Raw genomic sequence first — 21593 nt, forward strand, 5'->3', positions numbered from 1 at the left:
TTCACAGTGGGACAGTACAGAGACCTTTCAGGTGGGACGTAGGCTACAAAGCCTAAGCAGGGACTGAACAGGTAAACTGAATAATAACTGATTGAAGCAAAGTTATGTCTGCCTATAAACCAGTCTACTCTGATCCAAAACTATAATCACCCATGACTGGTAGGCACATAAGATGCTGCTATTATCCTTTGACTAGGAAGATGGGTTATGCATAAAAAGGTTTTTTATTATATTATGGATGCTGCATCACTGTCTTTTCTCTGTGAGACTACAGTTTTGTAATTCTCTATATCCCCAAGAGTGTGTAACTTGAAGGACTTGATTAACCAGTTGTCTGTACTGCACAGATGATGACATAACTAAGAAAACATGGATTTTTTCAACACAAGATATAGTGATCGATGGCTGCATCCATCTTTCTCCATATGGATTGCCTTCAGCAATCTCCAGAATCAAACCAGTGTCACTGAAATGGAAAGGTGTATTGAGAGGCAAATATCTTCCTAAAAAAGGGAGTAAAAGAGCTATCAAGACCTCTGCTGCAAAATCTTAAATGGTTTCTTGCTTAGTTGCAGAGGTTGAAAACTTTACCCAACACCAAAAAAGCCTTGCTTAAAAACAATTCCAAAAGCCATGCTCCTCCCTAAGCAACATCTATGCAATTTAAAGGAATATAGTCATCACCCTCCCTCCCCCCCAATCCAACCCCACAGGGTATGTCTACACTACCCCGCTAGTTCGAACTAGGGGGGTAATGTAGGCATACCGCACTTGCAAATGAAGCCCGGGATTTGAATTTCCCGGGCTTCATTTGCATAAGCGGGAAGCCGCCATTTTTAAATCCCTGCTTGTTCGAACCCCGTGTAGCGCGGCTACACGGGGCTCGAACTAGGTAGTTCGGACTAGGTTCCTATTCCGAACTACCGGTACACCTCATGGAACTGCTGAAACTCACTGCTGCTGAAACTCACAAGAGATCATCTCCCCTCCCTGTCCCTGCTGCTTTTACCAGTAGATCGGATAGTCCAGGATCAAAAGATCAAGTGAGTGAGCTTGCGCAAAAAAACAGAGGCAGCAGTTGAACTCTACTGCCCGTAGGAGGGAGAGGTGGGAGACGGGGGAGGGTAGTAGTCGGTGGGGTGGGGGAGTGCCAAAACCTCCCTCCTGTTGCAGGAAGGAAAAGCCTGCAAGCGGCAGAGCCAGAGAGGGGGGCGAGAGGCAGGCAGCTATTTCAAGAGGTTCTAGTCAATTACACTGCCCCGGGCTGGATCCACAGCCAACAGGCTTGCAATTTCTCTTTCCTCTGCTGCCTGGGGGGGAGGGTCGGGGGTCGGCGGGGAATGGGTGGATCTGCAGGTGACAGGCTGCTGCTGAAACTGAAAACTGATACAGGTGTATATACACTTCAACAGATATATACACTGCTGATATATACAGTCTGTGAGGGTATGTCTACACTACAGCACTAATTCGAACTAACTTAATTCGAATTAGTTAATTCGACCTAAGCTAATTCGAATTAGCGCATCTAGACCTAAAAACAAGTTCGAATTAGCATTTTGCTAATTCGAACTAGCATGTCCACATTGAGTGGACCCTCAACCAAAGTTAAGGCTGGCCGGAACCAGTGCCGGCAGGGCATCAGGTTAGGACTTAGAGCGTGGAGCTGCTGTCTCAGGCTAGCCGAGGGCTGTGCTTAAAGGGACCCGACTCCCACCCAGGACAGACAGTTCTCAGGGTTCCCCGCTTGCTTGTCTACCTCGATGAGGGACAGCAAAGCAGTCCTGGCTTGGAGTGCCCTGAGTGCCCACACTCGGCACATCACAGCACTCGGCCATCAGACCGGCTGCACTTGCCGCAGGCTGCCATCTGGGGGGGTCAATCGGGAGGCTGCAGGAGAATTTCCACCCCGAGGAGCCCGCAGAGCCACCCCAGTCCTCCTCATCGGGGGCTCGTACTCCATTCCTCCCTCACATCCTTCCACTTACCCGTCCCTAGCCCCCCTTCCTGATGTACAAAATAAAGGACACGTGTGGTCAAAAATAGAAACTCTCTTTATTTAACAAAACTAGGGGAGACTGGGAAAAGGAGGTGGGACAGGGGAGGGCAACTAAAATGATCAGGGGTTTGGAACAGGTCCCATATGAAGAGAGGCTAAAGAGACTGGGACTTTTCAGCTTAGAAAAGAGGAGACTGAGGGGGGATATGATAGAGGTCTATAAAAGCATGAGTGGTGTGGAGAGGCTGCATAAAGAAAAGTTCTTCATTAGTTCCTATAATAGAAGGACTAGGGGACACCAAATGAAATGAATGGGTAGCAGGCTTCAAACTAATAACAGACAGTTCTTCTTCACAAAGCAAATAGTCAACCTGTGGAACTCCTTGCCGCAGGAGGCTGTGAAGGCTAGAACTAGAACAGAGTTTAAAGAGAAGTTAGATCAAGTCATGGAGATTAGGTCCATGGAGTGCTATTAGCCAGGGGGTAGGAACGGTGTCCCTGGCCTCTGTTTGTGGAAGGCTGGAGATGGATGGCACGAGACAAATGGCTTGGTCATTGTCTTTGGTCCATCCCCTCCAGGGTACCTAGTGTGGGCCGCTGTCGGCAGACAGGCTACTGGGCTAGATGGACCTTTGGTCTGACCCAGTATGGCCATTCTTATGTTCTTACGTTCTAAGCTCAGGGCTCAGGGTCAGGGGTCTCACTGGACCACCTTGATATTCATGCAAACCTGCTCCTGGGTGGCCAGTCTGGCAACTATCCTGCCCTAGACGGCCACTTTCCTGTGCCTAGTGCGGAGATCGTGGACGTTGGATGCCTCCCCCCAAACCTGGATGAGGTCCACGATGTCCGCACTAGACCAGGCAGGCGCCCGCCTCTTGCGACCCCGGGCAGGCTCCTGGGAGCTGCCAGCCTGGTCCTGGGAAGAGGCGGAGGGCTGGGTGGCAGCGGGTGGCTGGCTCGTGCCGTGCCAGGTGCAGGGTCTGCTGGCTGGGTGCTGGCAGGCTTGCACCTGGCATGGGCACCGTAGCCAGACCGTGGCCCTTTAAGGGCTCCAGGTCCGGGAGAGGGGCAGCCACATTTCCCTGGTTGTGCTCAGAGTGGCCACCAGGGCAAGCTGGGGAGGGCTAGCCTCCCACTAGTTCAAATAAGTGGCTACACAGCCCTTAATTCGAACTACTGAATTCGAACTAGGCGTTACTCTTCGTAGAATGAGGTTTACCTAGTTCGAATTAAGCGCTCCGCTAGTTCGAATTAAGTTCGAACTAGCGGTTTGTATGTGTAGCACTTATGAAAGTTAATTTGAACTAACGGCTGTTAGTTTGAATTAACTTTGTAGTGTAGACATACCCTTAATTATTCACTTAAACACTAAAAAATGCAAACTTTAACAAACCCCTGAAACTTAAATCTGTAACTTTATTTTGCCATGCTGCACAATTACTCATCATCCAATGAAACCAGTGCTTCATCATCCCTGTTATCATCCCCCTCTTCAATATCCTCCTTTGCTTCTATGGGAGTGTCAACAACAGTAGGCTCTGATGGAGGCGGTGAAGAAAAAGGCTGAACTATCTTCTGCGCCCTTGCAAACATATCCCTCAGATCAGCTTGCTTAGAGGACTGTGACTTCTTGGCGTAAAAGTTATTCAGATTAATATAAAGGTTCATCACTTCAGCTGCATTATACTGTATTGACTGCAAGTCTCCAGCTGATAAAGGTGTATATACTCTTCAGCCGATATGCAGTATACACTGCTGATATCTATATACAGTCTGTTAATTATTCATTTAAACACTAAAAAAACGCAAACTTTAACAAACCCCTGAAACTTAAATCTGTAATTTTATTTATTTGCCATGCTGCACAATTACTCATCATCTGATGAAACCAGTGCTTCATCATCCCTGTTATCATCCCCCTCTTCAATATCCTCCTCTGCTTCTATGGGAATGTCAAGAACTGTAGGTGCTGGTGGTAGTGGTGAAGAAAAAGGCTGAACTATCTTCTGTGCCCTTGCAAACATATCCCTGAGATCAGCTTGCTTAGAGGACTGTGACTTCTTGGCATAAAAGTTATTCAGAATAAGATGAAGGTTCATCACTTCAGCTGCATTATATTGGCTGCAAGACTCTGCAAATTCTATGATTTGGAAATAAATTCAGTTGCCTCTCGCCAGGTATATTTTGCTCTCTCCATCACTTCCTCTTCTTCTTCTTCTTGAGGTTTTTGTGGATTCAAAACACTTTCAATGATCGCAGCATCACTCAGAATTTCTACAACTGGTTCATCTTTGTCCTTGGCAAGCCATTGTTCAATGTCATTTTCTGAGAGCTTTGCAACAGCATTCTTCTCAGAGACATTTTCAATTATTTCTTGTATGTTATTAATGTGCTTAGGCCTAACATTAAATCCACAAAATTCCTCTTCATCAGAAGAATCATCACAAAACATGATGCTAGGCCAAAGTTTCCTCCAACATTTTCGTACAGTAGCCTTCTTTACGTCTTTCCAAGCCAATGCAGCCGCATACACAGCATCCTTAAGGTTGAAATAAGATTGAAATTCAGAAACACTGCAGTCTGAGTTTATCAACTTTTGGACAAAAGTCCCCCTGTAGAAACACTTAAAGTTCTGTATCACACCTTGATCCATCGGTTGGATCAAAGACGTCATATTTGGTGGCAAATATGTAGCGAAGATATTTCCACTTACAAGCTCTGAAGGGGGCGGATGTGCTCTACAGTTATCGAGCAAAAGAACAGCTTTACTATCCTCCAGTAGACCCTCCTTTCTAAAATTCTCCTTAACTGCGAGCACAAAATGATTAAAAAACCAGTCCTTAAAGATTTCTGACGTCATCCAAGCATTCCCCTGTGCCTCCAAATTCACTGGCAAACTCGTAAGAGTTTTAAATGCCCTTGGTTTTTTGTACTTCCCTATGACAAGAAGCTTAAGTTTATGCGTGCCAGACGCATTTGCGCATACCAGAACTGTAATGCGGTCTTTGTTCATTTTGAAGCCATGAGCAGCCTTTTCACCACCGCCAACTAGAGTCGAGTTTGGCAAAAAACGCCGTAAGAGCCCAGTTTCATCAGCATTGTACATTAGACAAGGCGACAACCTGTGTTCCTCCACCAACTGCTCATAGCACTATACTCTTCAGCGGCTACATGATTGGCAGACTTTTGCTCACCACTGATATCTAATTTACAGATCCCATGCCGATCCTTAAAATTACGCAACCAACCTTCTGAAAACACACATGATTCGCTATAATGTTCATTTGACTGTGAAACTGTTTTGCTTTTTCTATGAGCACTGGCCCAGTAAAGGGCTTACCTTCAGAACGCTTTGCACTAATCCACTTAAACAAAGCTACATTCAACTGTGCCATCTTAGGCATTTTCAGAGTTTGCCGTAGCTCAGTACGTTTAGTAGGTGTTTCACTTTCAGCAACAAATGCTCGCAGTTTATCCTTCTGTTTCTTTATGTCATAGATTGTCGAAGATCCAATGTTAAATTCACTCATGATAACGTTCCGATTTATGCCTCTTTCTAGCATCTTTATAATTTCTAATTTCTGGTTCAATGTCAGTGTTATATGCTTCCTTTTTAAAGTTTTCTTACCACTACTACTAGCACCTTCATTCACTTTTGACTCCATCAGTCTGTACACACTGATGGGCAAAAATAATCAAAAGTCAAAACAGCACTCTCCAGTGGGTCACAATGCTAATGGCAGACTGACTCAGTCCCTTCCTGGTTCACTGGGTTCAACTGCTGCCTCTGTTTTTTTGCGCAAGCTCACTCACTTGATCTTTTGATCCTGGACTATCTGGTCTACTGATAAAAGCAGCAGGGACAGGGAGGGGAGATGATCTCTTGTGAGTTTCAGCAGCAGCCTGTCACCTACGGATCTACCCGTTCCCACCGCCCCCTTCCCCCTTAGGCAGTAGAGAGGAAAGGTAGATTGCGAGCCTGTTGCTGGGGCAGTGTAATTGATTAGAACTTCTTGAAATAGCTGCCTGCCTCTCCCTCCCTCTCTGGTTCTGCGGCTTGCAGGCTTTGCCTCCCTGCAGCAAGAGGGAGGGTTCAGCACCCCCCCTCCCACCTTCTGACCCCCTACCCCAGGCAGTAGAGAGGAAAGGTAGACTGAGAGCTGTCGGCTGTGGATCCAGCCCGGGGCAGTGTAATTGACTAGAAATTCCTGAAGCAGCTGCCTGCCTCTTGCCCCCTCTCCACCACCTTGCAACATGATGGAGAGTTTGGTGCCCACGCCCCCGCCCCTACCCCTGCCACCGACCTCGGTCCCCTTCTCTTCCCTCTCTCCTTCTCCTCCCACCCCCCATAGGCAATAGATAGAGCAAAGATAAATTGCAAGCCTGTCGCCTGCAGATCCAGCTGCAGTTAGTGTAATTGATTAACAACTTGAAGCAGCTGCCGGAGCACTTCCGGGATGCAGTTGGTGCCGGACCATCAGGCGTACCGGACCACTGGATGCCGGACCACCAGAGTTTTACTGTACATATACTGGAAATTAGAACAGTCTGTTTGACCTGCAATGCTTTCCTCCCTGCAGTGCTACCTGGAGCTCCTTATGCACCTTCACAAGGCATTACACTTTGGTTTAGTTTTCTACTAAAGACACAGCTGTGGAGACAGCTATACTATACTCACCCATTATTCCTGCATCCTTGCACCCACCTTCTGTTTGAGTACTGCTTGCTAATCTCCCACATGTGGAAGACAAGAAATGGAAGTTACTTAATTGTGACAAGAAGTTCATCAAGATATGTGGTCCCTGTCTGTATTGTATTACCTGTCCAATGTCTCTCCCCTCCCCTCCCTGTGGGTCCAAACTGCCCCTGATTCCCTCAGTTCCGAACATGAGGAGAACTCCTCCCAACAGACATTGCTTACTAAAAATCTCCATGGTGAGTACATATACCTTCATGTGGAATAGGGACCACACATCTCAGAGAACCTTCAGAAAAATAACCTCCGTTTTCATTATTGCTGTGCTACAATCCAGTATCACCCTGTTCGATTCTCTCTACTCCTATTAAAGGTGCTAAGGCAGCCTGAAGGATTCCATTTCTTCCGCAAGAGTGACTCCATGAGAAATTTCTAACTGAAGTGAGCTTTTATTTCTCCCCTTTTCCAATGACTTATGAATGAACTAAAGCATTTGGAAAGGAGGAAATTGTTGCATTGTGAATCCTTTTTCCTCCAACCCTACTCTTTGACCAGCTCAGGTGTGCTGGGTATAACCAAACTGCTTTACAAGGCCACTGAACATATAGGGTGAAATCCTGTTATAACTGAAGTCAACTCCCTTTGACATCAACAGTCAGAATTTCAAGTGTAATGTGCTTCAGGACAAGTCTTTTCACTTTTAGTTAGTTTTACACTATTTCTAAAATAGTCTAATAATGAATTCCTGACGTTTCACATCAGAGAAAGAGAGAACAGCTCTTCCCAATACATTAGCCTTTTGAGATTTCAAAGGGTTTCTCATTAGTGAGAATATTAAATGGAAATCCAGGTCTCTCTCTGAGTTACATATTAAAAAGCCACGGTTTTGCTCTAGAAATGACATTTTTAGAGATGGAAAACAATTCTTAGAGTCCTCTAGCTTTGCCCTAATAACTATAGATTAGGCATTGATTGCTTTTTTCCATCCATATCCATTAATGTCTCAAAAGTAGTAATTTAATGAAGAAAAAGTATACTTACATTTCCTCTTTCTTCCCAGACAGTCAGATTTTGGAATCAGTCAATCCCACTTTTCTTACCACCTCAAATGGCATCTGCCACTGGGCCAGTAATTTTGAATCTGAACATGGCACCAAAAACAAGTGTCTAGTCACTGGTCTCCGATCTTGTAAACCTGTTCCTTTGTTTTTAGGACTTGTCTTGATTTTTATTGGGCTTTCAATAAGTTTTATTTTGCAAGGTCCTCTTAAGCCTTTCTTTTAACTGTAGTATGTATTGCACCACGTTTGCTGTCTTTGGTCTTTCTTCCTCCCATGCTTCTTGGAGGGGCTCTCAGATCCCCTGACCCTGACTCCTATAAAACATGTGAATGAGGAGAGTTCTGCCTGCAGAACCTCTGGTAGCAAATAGTAGTGGTGGGAGCAACTGGTCCCCCAACAAGGATCTGATAATACAAATTTCCTCATCTCTTTCAGCATCCAATCGAACCATTCAGATAATCTGTCCATCTAGGGGAGGAAGGGAAAACAGATGTTCTTAGAGTCTTAATCTTTAACAGAGCACATAGCTCTTTCATCAAGCACAATGTAAATTTCCTCATTGCTTAGGATTTCTTTTGGTATCCTGGTCAGATGAACAGCTTCATAAGTTTGTCCACGATGGTTGCCTCATTTGCAGAGAGGATGGGGATGGCTTGGGGATATTGGGTTATACGTTTCAGGACCTGCTGGTACCCAATCAGGATTTTTTCCAGTGGCCCCACTAGGTCCATCCCTATTCTTTCAAAAGGTACCTCCACTGTAGAAAGCAGGTTGTCAAAGAGGATCCCAACATCTTCCCTCAATGTGTAGAATAAATGTTTATGTGCACTGAGGCACATGAAAATGTGCCCCACCAGTAGAAACAAAAAACATAGCTGTGGGCTCTCTGCTAATCAGGTGGATGGAATTTGTATCTCTCCTGAGTGGCTGTACAAGTGCACAGCTTACAGGGATTACTGCTCTTGGGTCCTACTCTACATTCAGGGTATGTCGTGCTGTAGTCTTTGATCTTTGTGTGCACTCCTGGCCAGTAGAACCTATTCATTACCTGTTCCAAGGACATTATCTAGCCCCAAGTGCCCTTGCATGGGATTAAATGAGTGAGTAGTAATGCTTCTCTTTTTATGCCTTTTTGGTACACAGAGCTGAATTTTTATCTAGTTAAATGGTCCCTCACCAGGCAATATAACTGTCCCCCCTCTCAAGTTCAAAGAGGGGCCATTACTTTAGCAGGTGCGTGTCCACTACACCATTGGCTGTTGTCATTTGATTGTAAGTTTGCTTTAGTGACTGGTCATCTCTATGTTCCCCTGTGAAATCTGCTTCTCTGATTAGGTATGGGAGGCAATAATGGGTATGGGTTCTCATTAGTCTTTGGGGACGGAATAAGGCCTCTCCCTTGGTGAGAGGTCCCTTTCCTGACATCTGTTTCACCCAGTCCCACCACTTCCTTTGGCCCCATGAGTTCTTGGACCTCCAGGAGTAGGGAAGCCCCCCACAAGCAGGTGATTTTTACTCTTTTGAAACTTCCAGTCCCTGTTCAGGATTATTGGCAAGCCCAGGGTAGAAACTAGTCCTACAAAGAGGTTCCCAATATGTTTCCCTACCAAATATCAGACTTGTCTGGTGGGTAGGTTCATAAATCTCCATGTACACCCTGGAGAAAGCCTGTTTGTCCAGGCGAGCCTTCCTTGCTCATCAGCTGCTCTGTTATCAAAGTCTAGCTGAACCCCATGTCAGCTAGCCCAGGTTTCTTCCCCCCTCTTCCCTCCCTCCGTGGCCTTTACTGGGACCAATATTTTAGATGGGCCCCCATTTTCAGGCTCTGACGTCAGCTGTCTAGGCTTGTTCATAGTCACAGTTCATAAAGGGGCAGTCACGCAGAAGAGACCTTGTTGCCTATATGGGGAAAGAAGCTTTCATCAGTTGTGGTGGTGATTGTTTCATCACTGGAGCGTGGGGAGCAGGGGGAGAGGGGTGGTCCCCTAATCCTACTACTCCTCAGTGTCTCAGAAGTGGGTCTGTTTGCAGCTCTTCGTCTCTTAAATGTATAGCTTTGGCCAAAGTCTCAGGTTAGTCTTCAACCCCAGCTCATCTCCTCCCGTCCCAGCCATGTCTCAGGTTGGAGTGAAAAGCAGCAGTGTTACATGAGTTTCTGGGAGACCACCTGGTGCTAGTCCCCTGGTGAATATTTCTCTCAATGGGAACAACTGGGATACATTTCAGCTGTGATGTCCAGATAATCCCAAATGGTGACTTTGAATGTGAGCATAGTCTTGCACATCTGCTAAGTCTAGTCCCCTTCAGACAAGCTGGGACGGTCCCAGTAAGCATGAGGCTAGTAGAATTAACCCAGTGTTCAGGCAGCACCTTGCCACTTGTTCAAACATAACCAAAAAAGTGACTCAGGATCGTCTTATGGCCCCGTCTTTGTAAGCTTTACCAACATTGTGGTGGTTAGGATTGGAGTAGGTGCTCCTGTGGGAGGATCTGCCACCCTCTTCTGGCTATATGAGCACCAGCACTTGCTGAATAAGAGGCTGCTGCTGTTCTTGTGCTACCAGCTTTTAAGTGGGCTGCTGCGGTCGTTGTATTGCTTATTGCTGCTGCTGAGTGATCATCTTCAGCAACAACAGGTGTTGCTTCTGTAACCTGTTGCTGCAGGTTATCAGTTACCTACTTTAACAATGTCTCCCTGTTCATGTTTTGTTACCTTTGACGCTGAGGAAAAGTTTTTTGGTTTTTCTCTCCTTCCATTAATCAGGGGTGGGACAAACCTGCCCGTGTTCTTCACCAGTTGTAAATGGGAACTTCTCCACCAGTGCTGCCTGTTGGCCCCCTTCTGACATCTCCCTTTTCAGTTACAGCTTTGTCTTGTGGGGTCTGTTCCTCCTTTTGTAGCTCAACCCTACTGTGTGGGACACATGTTCCAATCCCTCCATTTTGGGATATCCCAAAAGTCCAACCACATAACATGTTTTCAGCACCTAGAGGACTTTGAGGCTTTCATCTGAGCTCAGGCCCTTGAATTGTCAGGGTCTTCCCTAGCTGGATTCTCCACCTTTGTTGTCACAACCTTGGAGTTGGTAGGGGAGCCCGAGTCCACTAGATTGTGATCCAGAGCCCAATGGTAGGCAGCTAAGTGCTGCACCTTGGGGTGCTAAGCAGCTGCCTCCCAGGATCTCTTCCAACATAAGTCTCCCCTTTTCCCCACAGGGTAGACTCACAAATAAAGTTTCTGACCTTCACAATCCCTGGTCCCTCCTGTGCAGGCTTTGTCAGGTCTGTATTGCAGGCAATGAGAGCTCCTGGACTATATTTCCCCAGAGCTCAGAGCAGAGGGTCTGTTCCCGTCCACTGCCTGCCTTCAATAGTTCTGCTTTCCCTTTTAATCTCCACTTCCAGATAGCTCAGGCTTTGCAGATGTGGCAGAGCAGGGCCACCCAGGCTCTTAGGTGCTCCTTTACCCATTGTTGTCCAGTGTGAGGTGTATAAACCATCACAGGCAGACATTCAGCATGGAAAATTTTAACCTGAGCACTTAAAGTTCAGTGAGGTATAAGTAACTGAAAACAGGTCTTATAATGGAAAGTGCTTCCTACCCCACTTCTAATTCCTCTTAAGGAAGATACCATCAATGTCAAACTGTTTCTGAAATTTTTAAAATAATCTTTTATCACATTGCTCTGGTTGGCAAGGAAGATGAGGTGCAGAGTATTTTCATGCTGTCAAATGTACAAATATCTAATAAATGTATCCATTAATTTGGATTTTCTGGGACTCTAATTGTTGTTTCTAACAATTACCCAAAGTTCTGGTGAGGCATTTTATCCTTAAACTACTGGTACATTCTCTCATCTTTAACTGCAGCTGAATAACATTATTTTTTCTGGGAATTGTTATCAGTGAATCCATCAGATGTTTCAGAGCATTAGTCTCCTCTGACTGCATGGGAAGGTATGCTGTTACATGGTGAAATTCTTATGGGCTACGTCTAGACTGGCATGATTTTCCGCAAATGCTTTTAACGGAAAAGTTTTTCCATTAAAAGCATTTGCGGAAAAGAGCGTCTAGATTGACACGGACGCTTTTGCGCAAAAACACTTTTTACGGAAAAGCGTCCGTGCCAATCTAGATGCAGTTTTGCGCAAGAAAGCCCCGATTGCCATTTTTGCCATCGGGGCTTTTTTGCACAAAACAGTTTTTAGCTGTCTACACTGGCCCTCTTGCGCAAAAGCATTTGTGCAAGAGGGCTTTTTCTCTGAGAGGGAGCAGTATAGTATTTGTGCAAGAACACTGACAATCTTACATCAGATCATCAGTGTTCTTGCGCAAATTCAAGCGGCCAGTGTAGACAGCTGGCAAGTGTTTCCGTAAAAGCAGCTGCTTTTGCGGAAAATCTTACCAGTCTAGACGCAGCCCTGAAGTTATAGAAGAAGGATTTTTAGTTAAGCAATCTGTTAGGGATTGATTCGGTTCCCTTTATTCACAGTAAATAATGTCTTACTCCATGAGTAACCCCATTGATATCTGTGGCACTGTCCCTGAAAGAAGATATTGGCCATTGTGGTGAGAGGATGACAGAACTGGCCCCTTAATGAGAAGTCTGGTTGCAATTGCTGACAGGGTAGACTGTGGCCAACACCTACATGGACACAAAGTGGTCAAGTCAGGAGTAAGAGAAATCTCCTTTGTATAGCCCCGTCATCCCCCAAGCAGAAGAGCTGCTCCTCTCTAGAACCTGTTCTTCCAAAAGAACGTGAGAGAAATATAGTGGTGACTTTAAGGGAGCTCAGTGATACAATCTGTCTATTTGAGCCATAATCCTCCCTTGTTGCTTACCTTGGGGTAGTGCAGCCCTGTACTTCTCATAATGTAAAGCTGTGGTTAGCTAAAAGCCACAATTTAGCCCAAAGAATGTAGAATTACCATTGATAAGGCCACATATGTAACAGGGTAATACAGAATAAATTTGATTGTTTGTCATAAAAAAATCACGTCTTTCTTCTTCCTTGTCATTAAGACTTTGCAGAAGCAGAAGCAATGGTGGGTTTTGGGGTTGTGGTCGGTTTTCTTTAAGTTTTCATGATGTTACTTTGTTTTTCCCCGGCCCTGTTCACACCCAAACTGCAGAACTCAACCTGGAAGGGAATTATCTGCATCGTCTGCCAGAAGAGATGAGAACCCTGTTACATCTGAAGGTCATCAACCTGTCCAGGAACAAATTCCGACACTTCCCCGAGCAGTTGACTGCCTTGAAGGCTCTTGAAACCATCAACCTTGAAGAGAATGAGATTTCAGGTAACATGCCCTAATAGGAGTGTATATGAGAATGAAGTACGTTTATGTTTGATAACAATAGACCAGCTAACATATCCTGGACAGCATTTTGTTTTGCAGTAGTTTTCCTCATGTTTTCTATTCAGGGAATTTGAATCAGAACACAGTTTTGTTTCTTAACTAATTATGTGCTACCTATTCCAGCAGTTTATGTCTGTCAAGTCACAGATCTCATTTCGTTTCATCATAAACATCTCCATAGCAACCAGTTTTCATGCCAAATATGGAGCATTATGGGCCAAATATGGACACAGTAAAAGCACATGCATCTGTTGAAATTAGAAATGGAGCAGCTTATTATATTTGAGCGAGTTGAGGTCACTGACTCTATGTGTAAGCTTTCATCTGCTCCTGTTGCTTAACAACAAAGATCTGATTTATAGGCAAAGGACTTTGTGATAAATGACAGATGTATTGCTGCAACTCACAGCTATTCCCTTTAAAGATAGACAGTTCAACTGAATGGAATGCCATAACTTATAGTTGTCAGTTTAATACTATTTTGTTTTATATTTATTATGTGCAGCAGCCCCTCTCAGTCAAAAGTCTTTCAGTATTGAGTCCTTAGTAAGCCGAAGTATGACTTTTCATTTTTGTCTTCTTTGTAGTAGTTTAGAAAGTTTTCAGCGTTTTCCCAATGGCATTACCCCATACCACAACAGGAAAAAAATGGTGCTAGTAGGACCCCTTCTCCAGGCACAGAGAAAGGACGGGTATAGAATGCAATGGAAACTACAGACTTCCAAGTTGCTTAAGAAAAATCCTATTTTTGTAAAGGTGGCTGAACAAGCTGTTAAATTAAAATAAATCAACATTATGGAATGTACATTACATTCTAACAGCTTTGACAGTCTGATTTCCAGTGTCATTAAATGGCAAAGTAAATTTTTTACTGAAACTGGCTATCCTGCTGGGAAATATCATTTCATGTCTATCCTCGCATAACTCTTGTATGCACATAATTCAGCCTAGAACATTTCTCTCTTTCACTTAACAACCTTTTCCTTTTTTGCTAAATCTTTCTTTGTTTCAGCTGCATTTCTCATCTCCTTCCACCAGTAGCTCCACAGAGGTTTTTAGGTTTAGATTTTTCAAAGCCACTTAAGGGATTTGGACAGCCAATTCCTAATTGGTATTGATATCCCTTGGGCAGCTTTGAAAAAACCTTCATCTTAATGTCTTTCCTCTCTTTTGCTTTTGCCACGGCCTTCTGAGTCCTCTGTTTTCTCTCAGCCCTGGAATGGGGAGATAGGATATTCTCCCTTGCTGCCCCTTTGGACAAGGTGTGGCTTTCTGTTCTGGAGCAAGCCACTGCCAGTTCCCCCTGATGGCGTGAAAGTTGCGGTAACTTGAGGTCTTTGAGGGAGAATAAAATGGGGAGACTGATAGCTCCGTCAGCTCTCCAAAGAATGACTGGACTCTCTCTGGAAGGCATCAGGTGATGCTCTGCATTAAAAGACATTATGTAAGAGAAGATTCTATTATATACTGCCTCTTCTGTTCAGCACAGCACATTAAATTCATATAGTAATAAATATGGAGCTCTGACAGAGAAATAAAGAAATTAATTAGTCTGGTGGACAAGGTGCATGAGGTCTGTTGGACCATCTTCTGCTGGTGACAGAGAGACACGTTTCAAGCTGATGGAGAGCTCTTCATCAGGTCATATTAATTAGATTGCTTTTGTAATTTATCTAAGACATTTGTAGCCCTCAGGAGAGATCCTATGTTACACTCTTTACCTATCAAAGAGCTATAACCTCAAGGATCTTCTGCTGGAGTAAATTACCTTTGTCATGTGTTGCTAAATGAATCTGTGCCCTCTACACATGCCAAATTTCATTTTCACACATGTGCAGTGGCCTGGACTCCAAGGCTTTTTGTACTCAATTGTGCTAAATGGAAAGCAGCAGCTAAGAGGCTTTGGAGAGAAAGTTCCTCTGTTCTCCAATTACAATCTCTGCATCCAGTTAAGGAGAAACATCGAAAAGCTCCAGTTGTCCTAACATCTCTACTGGAAGAACAGTACCCAGTGGTCTTAAAATCAGGGGGACCCTGTGGGTCTAATAAGGATGTGAGTCTCTGGGAAGAGGAATAGGGAGCAACTCAATTTACTGACCTCTCAGCAGTGCACCTAATTCCATGATGCACAGTTTCTTAAAGCTTTTCCTTCTTTCTGGAATGCGCTAGTATCCCATGATAAGTTATGAGAGGAACATGCACACTGGCCAGGGAGCCAGTTCACTTGTTTTCAGACAATAGGCTTTTTCTGCCTTTAAAACCTTGTAAGTTGGGATCCTAAAGTTCCTTATATTAAATGCGAGGGATACGAGGAATCTGTCATTTCACTGATTCTATCTGTAACAAAATTAATCAGCAAGTTTTAGTTAATGAATGTGCTCCATGCAGGGCCAGCTAAGAGAGATAATGAAAGTTACAGTTCTATGCTCCATACATTGTTTATTTTAATTGAATTTTAACTTTGACCGAATAAAATTATTTTCCTGATTACTCTGGTATGGTAGCACAGGACAAGCGAGATCAGGTGACAGATAATGCACTTTTCATTTGATCACACTAGACAAAACCTCTCTTGGAAGGAAGGATCAATTGTAACCTGTAAGGCACTGATAATTGGCCCAGTTTGAGTATTTAGGCTGCTCACCAGACAGTAAGCCAATTAAAAGCTTGCCCTGTTACTCAAAGTTAAAGAGAAGCATGTTTTGAAAGGTGGTGGGAAACAATGCCAGAAAATGCTTATAAAAAAAGGAAGGCAGAAGTATAACTCCTTCCTCCTACGCCTCCCAATTATAGGAATGAAAAAGATCATTGCAAAATTTTTTCCTTGTTGCTTGATTAGTTCAGATTCAAAGTATAATAATGATGCAGCGTTATGAATTCCTTCAATTATTTTTTCACACGTCTCATATGAGAAATTACAAGCTAAATATTTGTGAACTTTCTTAAATGTACTTACTCTGCTGCAATACTACAAGAAATAATATAAGTATGATTTTTTTAAAAGAATTGTATATGATTTGAGTAAAGTTTTTGCAAGTACAACTGCACAGAGGGGTAGAAACAGCTTTTGTTCTGGGGACACTAGGACTACTGTCTTGAGCAGATATGAGCTTGGAGCCTCTCTGACCCTTCTTGGCTCTTATTTCCCCGGGTCTATCCTGCTGCATGCTCATAATGGTGCCCACTACAGATCATTTAATCTGCACAGATTTTATTTCTCTGAAATATCGAGTCCCACAGGCATCAGCCAAACTAGCACCCCTACAATCCATTTTTCTGTACAACTTAGCATTCCCTCTTTGTCTTTTCTCCCTCCCCCCCCAGCCTGAATGACCAATGCTCCTCACTCTCTCTATCCCATCCTCACTGCAATTGGCAACACCATAGGGATTAAAAATCTAACACACTGTAATGTAGCTATTTACTGAAACAGCAGGTACAGAGAGAGACAAGGCAATAAAACATTTTGCTTCATATTTGAGCAACACCCTGTGCCAAGGGTTGGCAACGTGAGCCAATTTTGAGTGGCGCACGCAGCCTGCGATGGGAGCTCCCCCCCAATTTCCTCTCCATGCAGCTCAATGCATCCTCTCCTGGGCTCTTGTGGTGTACGAACAGCCAGCGCCCTCCCCCTTCCCTGGCAGCAGGTTAGGCTGCGTGCACAGCAGCTGGGCACCTGGAGGCGCTCCTGAGCCAACTACGGCTCACACTGCAGCATTCCCCAAGTTCCAGTGCAGTGCGTGCCGCCGGTGGTGAGTCTCCACCATCCCCAGCCCCACCACCATATGCCATGTGGCCCCTTTCCTCCCCCACGGGACTGCCTCTGGCATGCGGGGCCCCTGGTCCAGCCACCTCCACCATCTCCAGGTTGCTTATTACAGAGGCTGCCACTGCCAGCAACAGCTGCTGCTGAGGGGCTGCCCAAGGATGAAGCTAAACCAGAGGCTCATCAGAGAGGGTTGGGAGTTTTTGAAGGAGTTTTTTGTTTCTCACTTGTGTGGTCCCCAACTGATTTTTCTGTGGGTCAGTACCCCTGACCCCAAAAAAGCTTCCTGACCCCTTCCATAAATAAAGAAAACATGGGAAACTTTTGTGTTGGACATAAATTAATATTTTACTTTATTTAAAATGAAGTTTGATAAACTAACATTAAACCGCTCTCCCTAGCTGCAGCACTAACAAAATAGCTTGGGCGTAATGTAATTAACGGTGAGTTTCCATTAGCGTCTGTGGTCTGTGGAAAGGTTTACATTAAGCCAGTGGTCCATGGGTCAAAAAGTTTGAGAACCACTGCACTAGAGGGTGAGTGCTGCCTGGGCTGCGGCTCCAGGGCTGGGTGTTGGTGAGGGCAGCTGAAAGGGAGAGGAAATCGGGGGGGGGAGGGGGTGCATTGGCCTCTGAGCACTTGGGTCTCTGGCAGGAAGACGAGGGAACCATGGACTGGACCCCAGAACCCTGCCCCCAGCAAAGGGGGATACCCCAGTGTCACCCACCTGCCCCCACCTTGTACATTTCTCTGACCCCCTCTCCTCCAAGCCACCCTGACCCCATCCTGTGCTGACATTCCAGTATCATGGCCCCAGCAAAACTGGAACCAGCTGCAGGTAGGAGAGGGGGAAAGAGAAGCCCTGAGGCTCCACACCGGATCCAGCTTCTGGGGAAGTGCGTGTGCACTGCTCCTCTCCTCCGCACAGCAGAGCCCAGGGCAGAAGACCAAGCAGGGCACACAGTGGAGAGAGCCCTCCTCCTCTTCCAGAACGGTAGGGCCCAGGGCAGGAGGATTAAATGTTGGCATGTCACTTCAGAAAGATTGCCGACCCGTGCCCTGAGCTGTTAGCTACCATAGCATTTAGGAAATGTATTTCCCAAAGTCAGACATTTCAAAATGCTTTGTGATTATATAGCGTTCATGGCTATTTGCAAAGCAAAGGGTAGGAACAAATTGTCTGTTCTCAGAATGGAGAGAAGTAATTAGTGATGTCCCTCAAGGGTCTGTCCTGGGACCAATCCTATTTAACCTATTTATAAATGATCTGGAGAAAGGGGTACACAGTGAGGTGGCAAAATTGCAGATGATATTAAACTGCTCAAGATAGTTAAAAACAAAGCAGACTGTGAAGAGCTTCAAAAGAATCTCACAAAACTGGGTGATTGGGCAACAAAGTGACAAATTAATTGTAATGTAGGTAAATGCAAAGTAATGCACATTGGAACAAAATAATCCAAACTATACAAACAAAATGATGGGCACTAATTTAGCTACAACTACTCAAGAGACAGATCTTGGAGTCATTGTGGCTAGTTCTCTGAAAACATCCAGTCAATGTGCAGCAGCAGTCAAAAAAGCAAAGAGAATGTTAGGAATAATTTTAAAAGGGATAGAGGATAAGACAGAGAATATCTTACTATAGATCAATGGCCCGCTCACATCTTGAATACTGCATACAGATGTGGTCGCCTCATCTCAAAAAATATATATTGGCATTGGAAAAGGTTCTGAAAAGGAGAAGAAAAATGATTAGGGGTTTGGAACGGGTGCCATATGAAAAGAGATTAAAAAGACTGGGACTTTTCATCTTAGAAACGAGTAGACTAAGGGTTGGGGATATGACAGAGGTCTATAAAATCATGACAGATATAGAGAAAGTGAATAAGGAAAAGTTATTTACTTATTACCATAACAAGAATTAGCGGGTCACCAAATGAAATTAGTAGGGCGTAGGTTTAAAACAAAGAAGAGGAAGCTTTTCTTCACATAGTGCACAGTCAGCCTGTGGAACTCCTTGCCAGAGGATGTTGTGAAGACCAGAAATTTAACAGGGTTCAAAAAAGAACAAGATAAATTCATAGAGCTTAGGTCCATCAATACTCATTAGCCAGAATGGTGTCCCTACCCACTATTTGTTAGGGGCTGGAAATGGATGACGAGGGGGATCCCTTGATGATCATCTGTTCTGTTCACTCCCTCTGGGGCATCTGGCATTGACCACTGTCAGAAGACAGGATGCTGAGCTAGATGGACCTTTGGTCTGACCCAGTATGGCCATGCTTATGAGTCTCAAGCTTTATCTACACTTGAAAACACAACAGCAGCACAGCTGTTTCAATATAGATGGTCACTACAACATTGTGAGGGATTCTCCCATCGGCACAGAGCAATGGAAGAACTATTCCGTTGACCTGTCCATGCTGGGCATTAGTGAGACTTAACTAAGTCGCTCAGTCGTGTGGATTTTTCATATCCTATAGAAACATTCATCTAACTTTTGAATGTTGACCTGGCCTCAAAATTGTTATCTTCTTGAGTTCATAAAAATCCCTGCAGAAATCTATTCATTTTTCGGTGCTCTTTGTGCTGATCTACAGATGTCATAAAAACATTAAGGTAAAGATAGTGCTACATTTGGCACAAATGGTGGAAGGAGGTGTCTTACTTCAGAGGTTGAGCCAGCCAGACTCTGCTCTCAGGTTCGGAGGGTAACCAAGAAGACACAAATTGCTTAATGTGAATAAATGCAAGGTTTATTAGATATTATAGGTGATATAAGAAAGAAGAGGCAAAAGAAAGCTTTCAACATCCCATTGGCTTGCCGGGGACTCTGGCTCAGCAAAGGATGGACTCCTGGGCCATGTCCGAGAGGCATCTCTGTACAGTTCCAGGTCCTTTGGGAAGTCCAAAGGGCGTTGGCAACATTCAGTGATATATAGCCTGTACACAGAATCCTAGAAGCAGCAGCTAAGTCTGTGCTAAAGAAGAAACCAAAACAAACACCTGCCTTTGTGAGGAGGAGATTTCCATGGGCAGGCATGTCCACCCTGAAGCTTATCTAAACTATGCGGCAAGCTCACCCCCACACTAGGCACAGCCTATCTCTCTTAACAAGCTAGCTAGCTGGGAATTTTCCTTGCTAACAGCAGGCCAAAGCCTGTTTTCTAGTTTGCAGACATGAGAACTGGGAAGATTCACTAACTCTTTGAAATACAATGGTCTTCCAGTTTTCCAACCACAGCAGGCAGTGTAGCCTTGTTGGGGGCGTGTGTACAAACAAGGAAGTCCTATTCCTACAGACTGATCTTGGGGCACCATTATGGTGAACAGCAGAACTGCATATCTTGCTGTCCTGCCCATTGATTTTTTTGAACAAGACCTTTCAGCAACATGCCTCAGGGGTCACATCCTCCAAAATACAGAGTGTCTTCAGAAGTGCATGTGCAATTATGAATCTGTGCCCTGCTGCCCCTGCCAATCATATCTACCCACTCTCCCCACATCCTGAGTCCACCGGTGACTTTCATAAAGGCACATGCCATTACTAACCAACCCTGTGCTTCTGCCATCTACCCATCACCTTCCTAGTTCAACACCTAGTACGCTTTGGTACAGGGATCCTATACAAAGTGAAAGTAATGTGGAAGACATCTTATCTCCAAGCTTAGGGATCTCATGTCTGCAGTGCAGAAGAGAGATAAGGCGATAAATGAAGGGACGGTCTCCTTAATGGCAGAGGAGAAAGAATTGACAAAGGAAGAGCTTGAGAAAGGATAGTGATATATAGAAACAGCTACTGGAGCTGATGCAGATTAATCATGGTTGATGTGTTTGATAGGTAACATAGGCTGGGGACCAGCCTAATACTTGTAGAAATGTGAGATTACACCCAGAAAAGGGAAGGGTACGCATGAGACCCAACATCAGAAGAGGAGCGCTCAGAGATGCTAGAAGAGGGGACAGAGATGCAGCTAGTCCTGCAATCATAACACCCTTCTCCACCCTCCCAGCTACCTTCTTTCCCCTGTTGCTTGTTACACTCGTGTTTTTGCACCTTGTTTCAAACTAGATTATAAACTCTTCAAGGCAGGGACTTACATATTCCTGTGTTTTGCAGAGTGCCTAGCAAAATGGGAACCACATATTGTTCAGAGCCTTAGGGTATGAATGTATCACAGTTAATAGCTACAGTGCGTGGCCCCAACCTCTTCAGTTCCATGGGGAGGGCATTCTGCCCCAGCCTCAGCACTGCTGAAGCCCAGGAACTAAGCTGAGGCTAGGAGTGGAGTGGGGGGAATGCCTGTCCAAATGTCATTTACATTTCAGATTTAAGATTAATCCATAGTAGAAAGTTTGCTTTATAGCTATACTGGCAAACCATCTTAGTGGAGATGCAGCGTATACCAGAAAAGAAGTTCCCTGCACAATATAAACTGTAGCAGCACAAGGACTTTTGACATAAGTGCTTTTGCTGCCTTAGCTATGTTGGCTGGATGTATGTTATTTTCATACTCTTAACTGACTTAGCTGTGATGGCAAAACTTTAAAGTGTAGATCAGATCTGAGCAAAAAAAGTGTACCTGCCAACGCACTTTCATGCCAGTTTAACTTAATCTGTGGTAGGGCTTTTCTGGTATGTAAACAGCAGGACGATGCTTGGAAGAAGAGGCAGGTTGGCTGCGGAGCACTGCGGCCAGGGGCCAG

At 44.7% G+C, this 21593-nt stretch overlaps 1 protein-coding gene across 4 annotated transcripts in view; it reads left to right on the forward strand.

Annotated features, from left to right (window-relative positions):
• The window catches only part of LRRC20 (leucine rich repeat containing 20), a 254866-nt gene that overhangs the window by 124664 nt on the left and 108609 nt on the right, over positions 1–21593 (forward strand). For all 4 annotated transcript variants that reach the window (XM_025184483.3, XM_006122779.5, XM_006122780.5 and 1 more), the window contains exon 4: positions 12893–13060. In XM_025184483.3, coding sequence (XP_025040268.3) covers positions 12893–13060 — 168 coding nt within the window. The remainder of the gene's footprint in view (positions 1–12892; positions 13061–21593) is intronic.

This window comes from Pelodiscus sinensis, chromosome 8 (genome assembly GCF_052426305.1).
Source record: "Pelodiscus sinensis isolate ZL-2025 chromosome 8, ASM5242630v1, whole genome shotgun sequence".
NCBI classification, from domain to species: Eukaryota; Metazoa; Chordata; order Testudines; family Trionychidae; genus Pelodiscus; species Pelodiscus sinensis.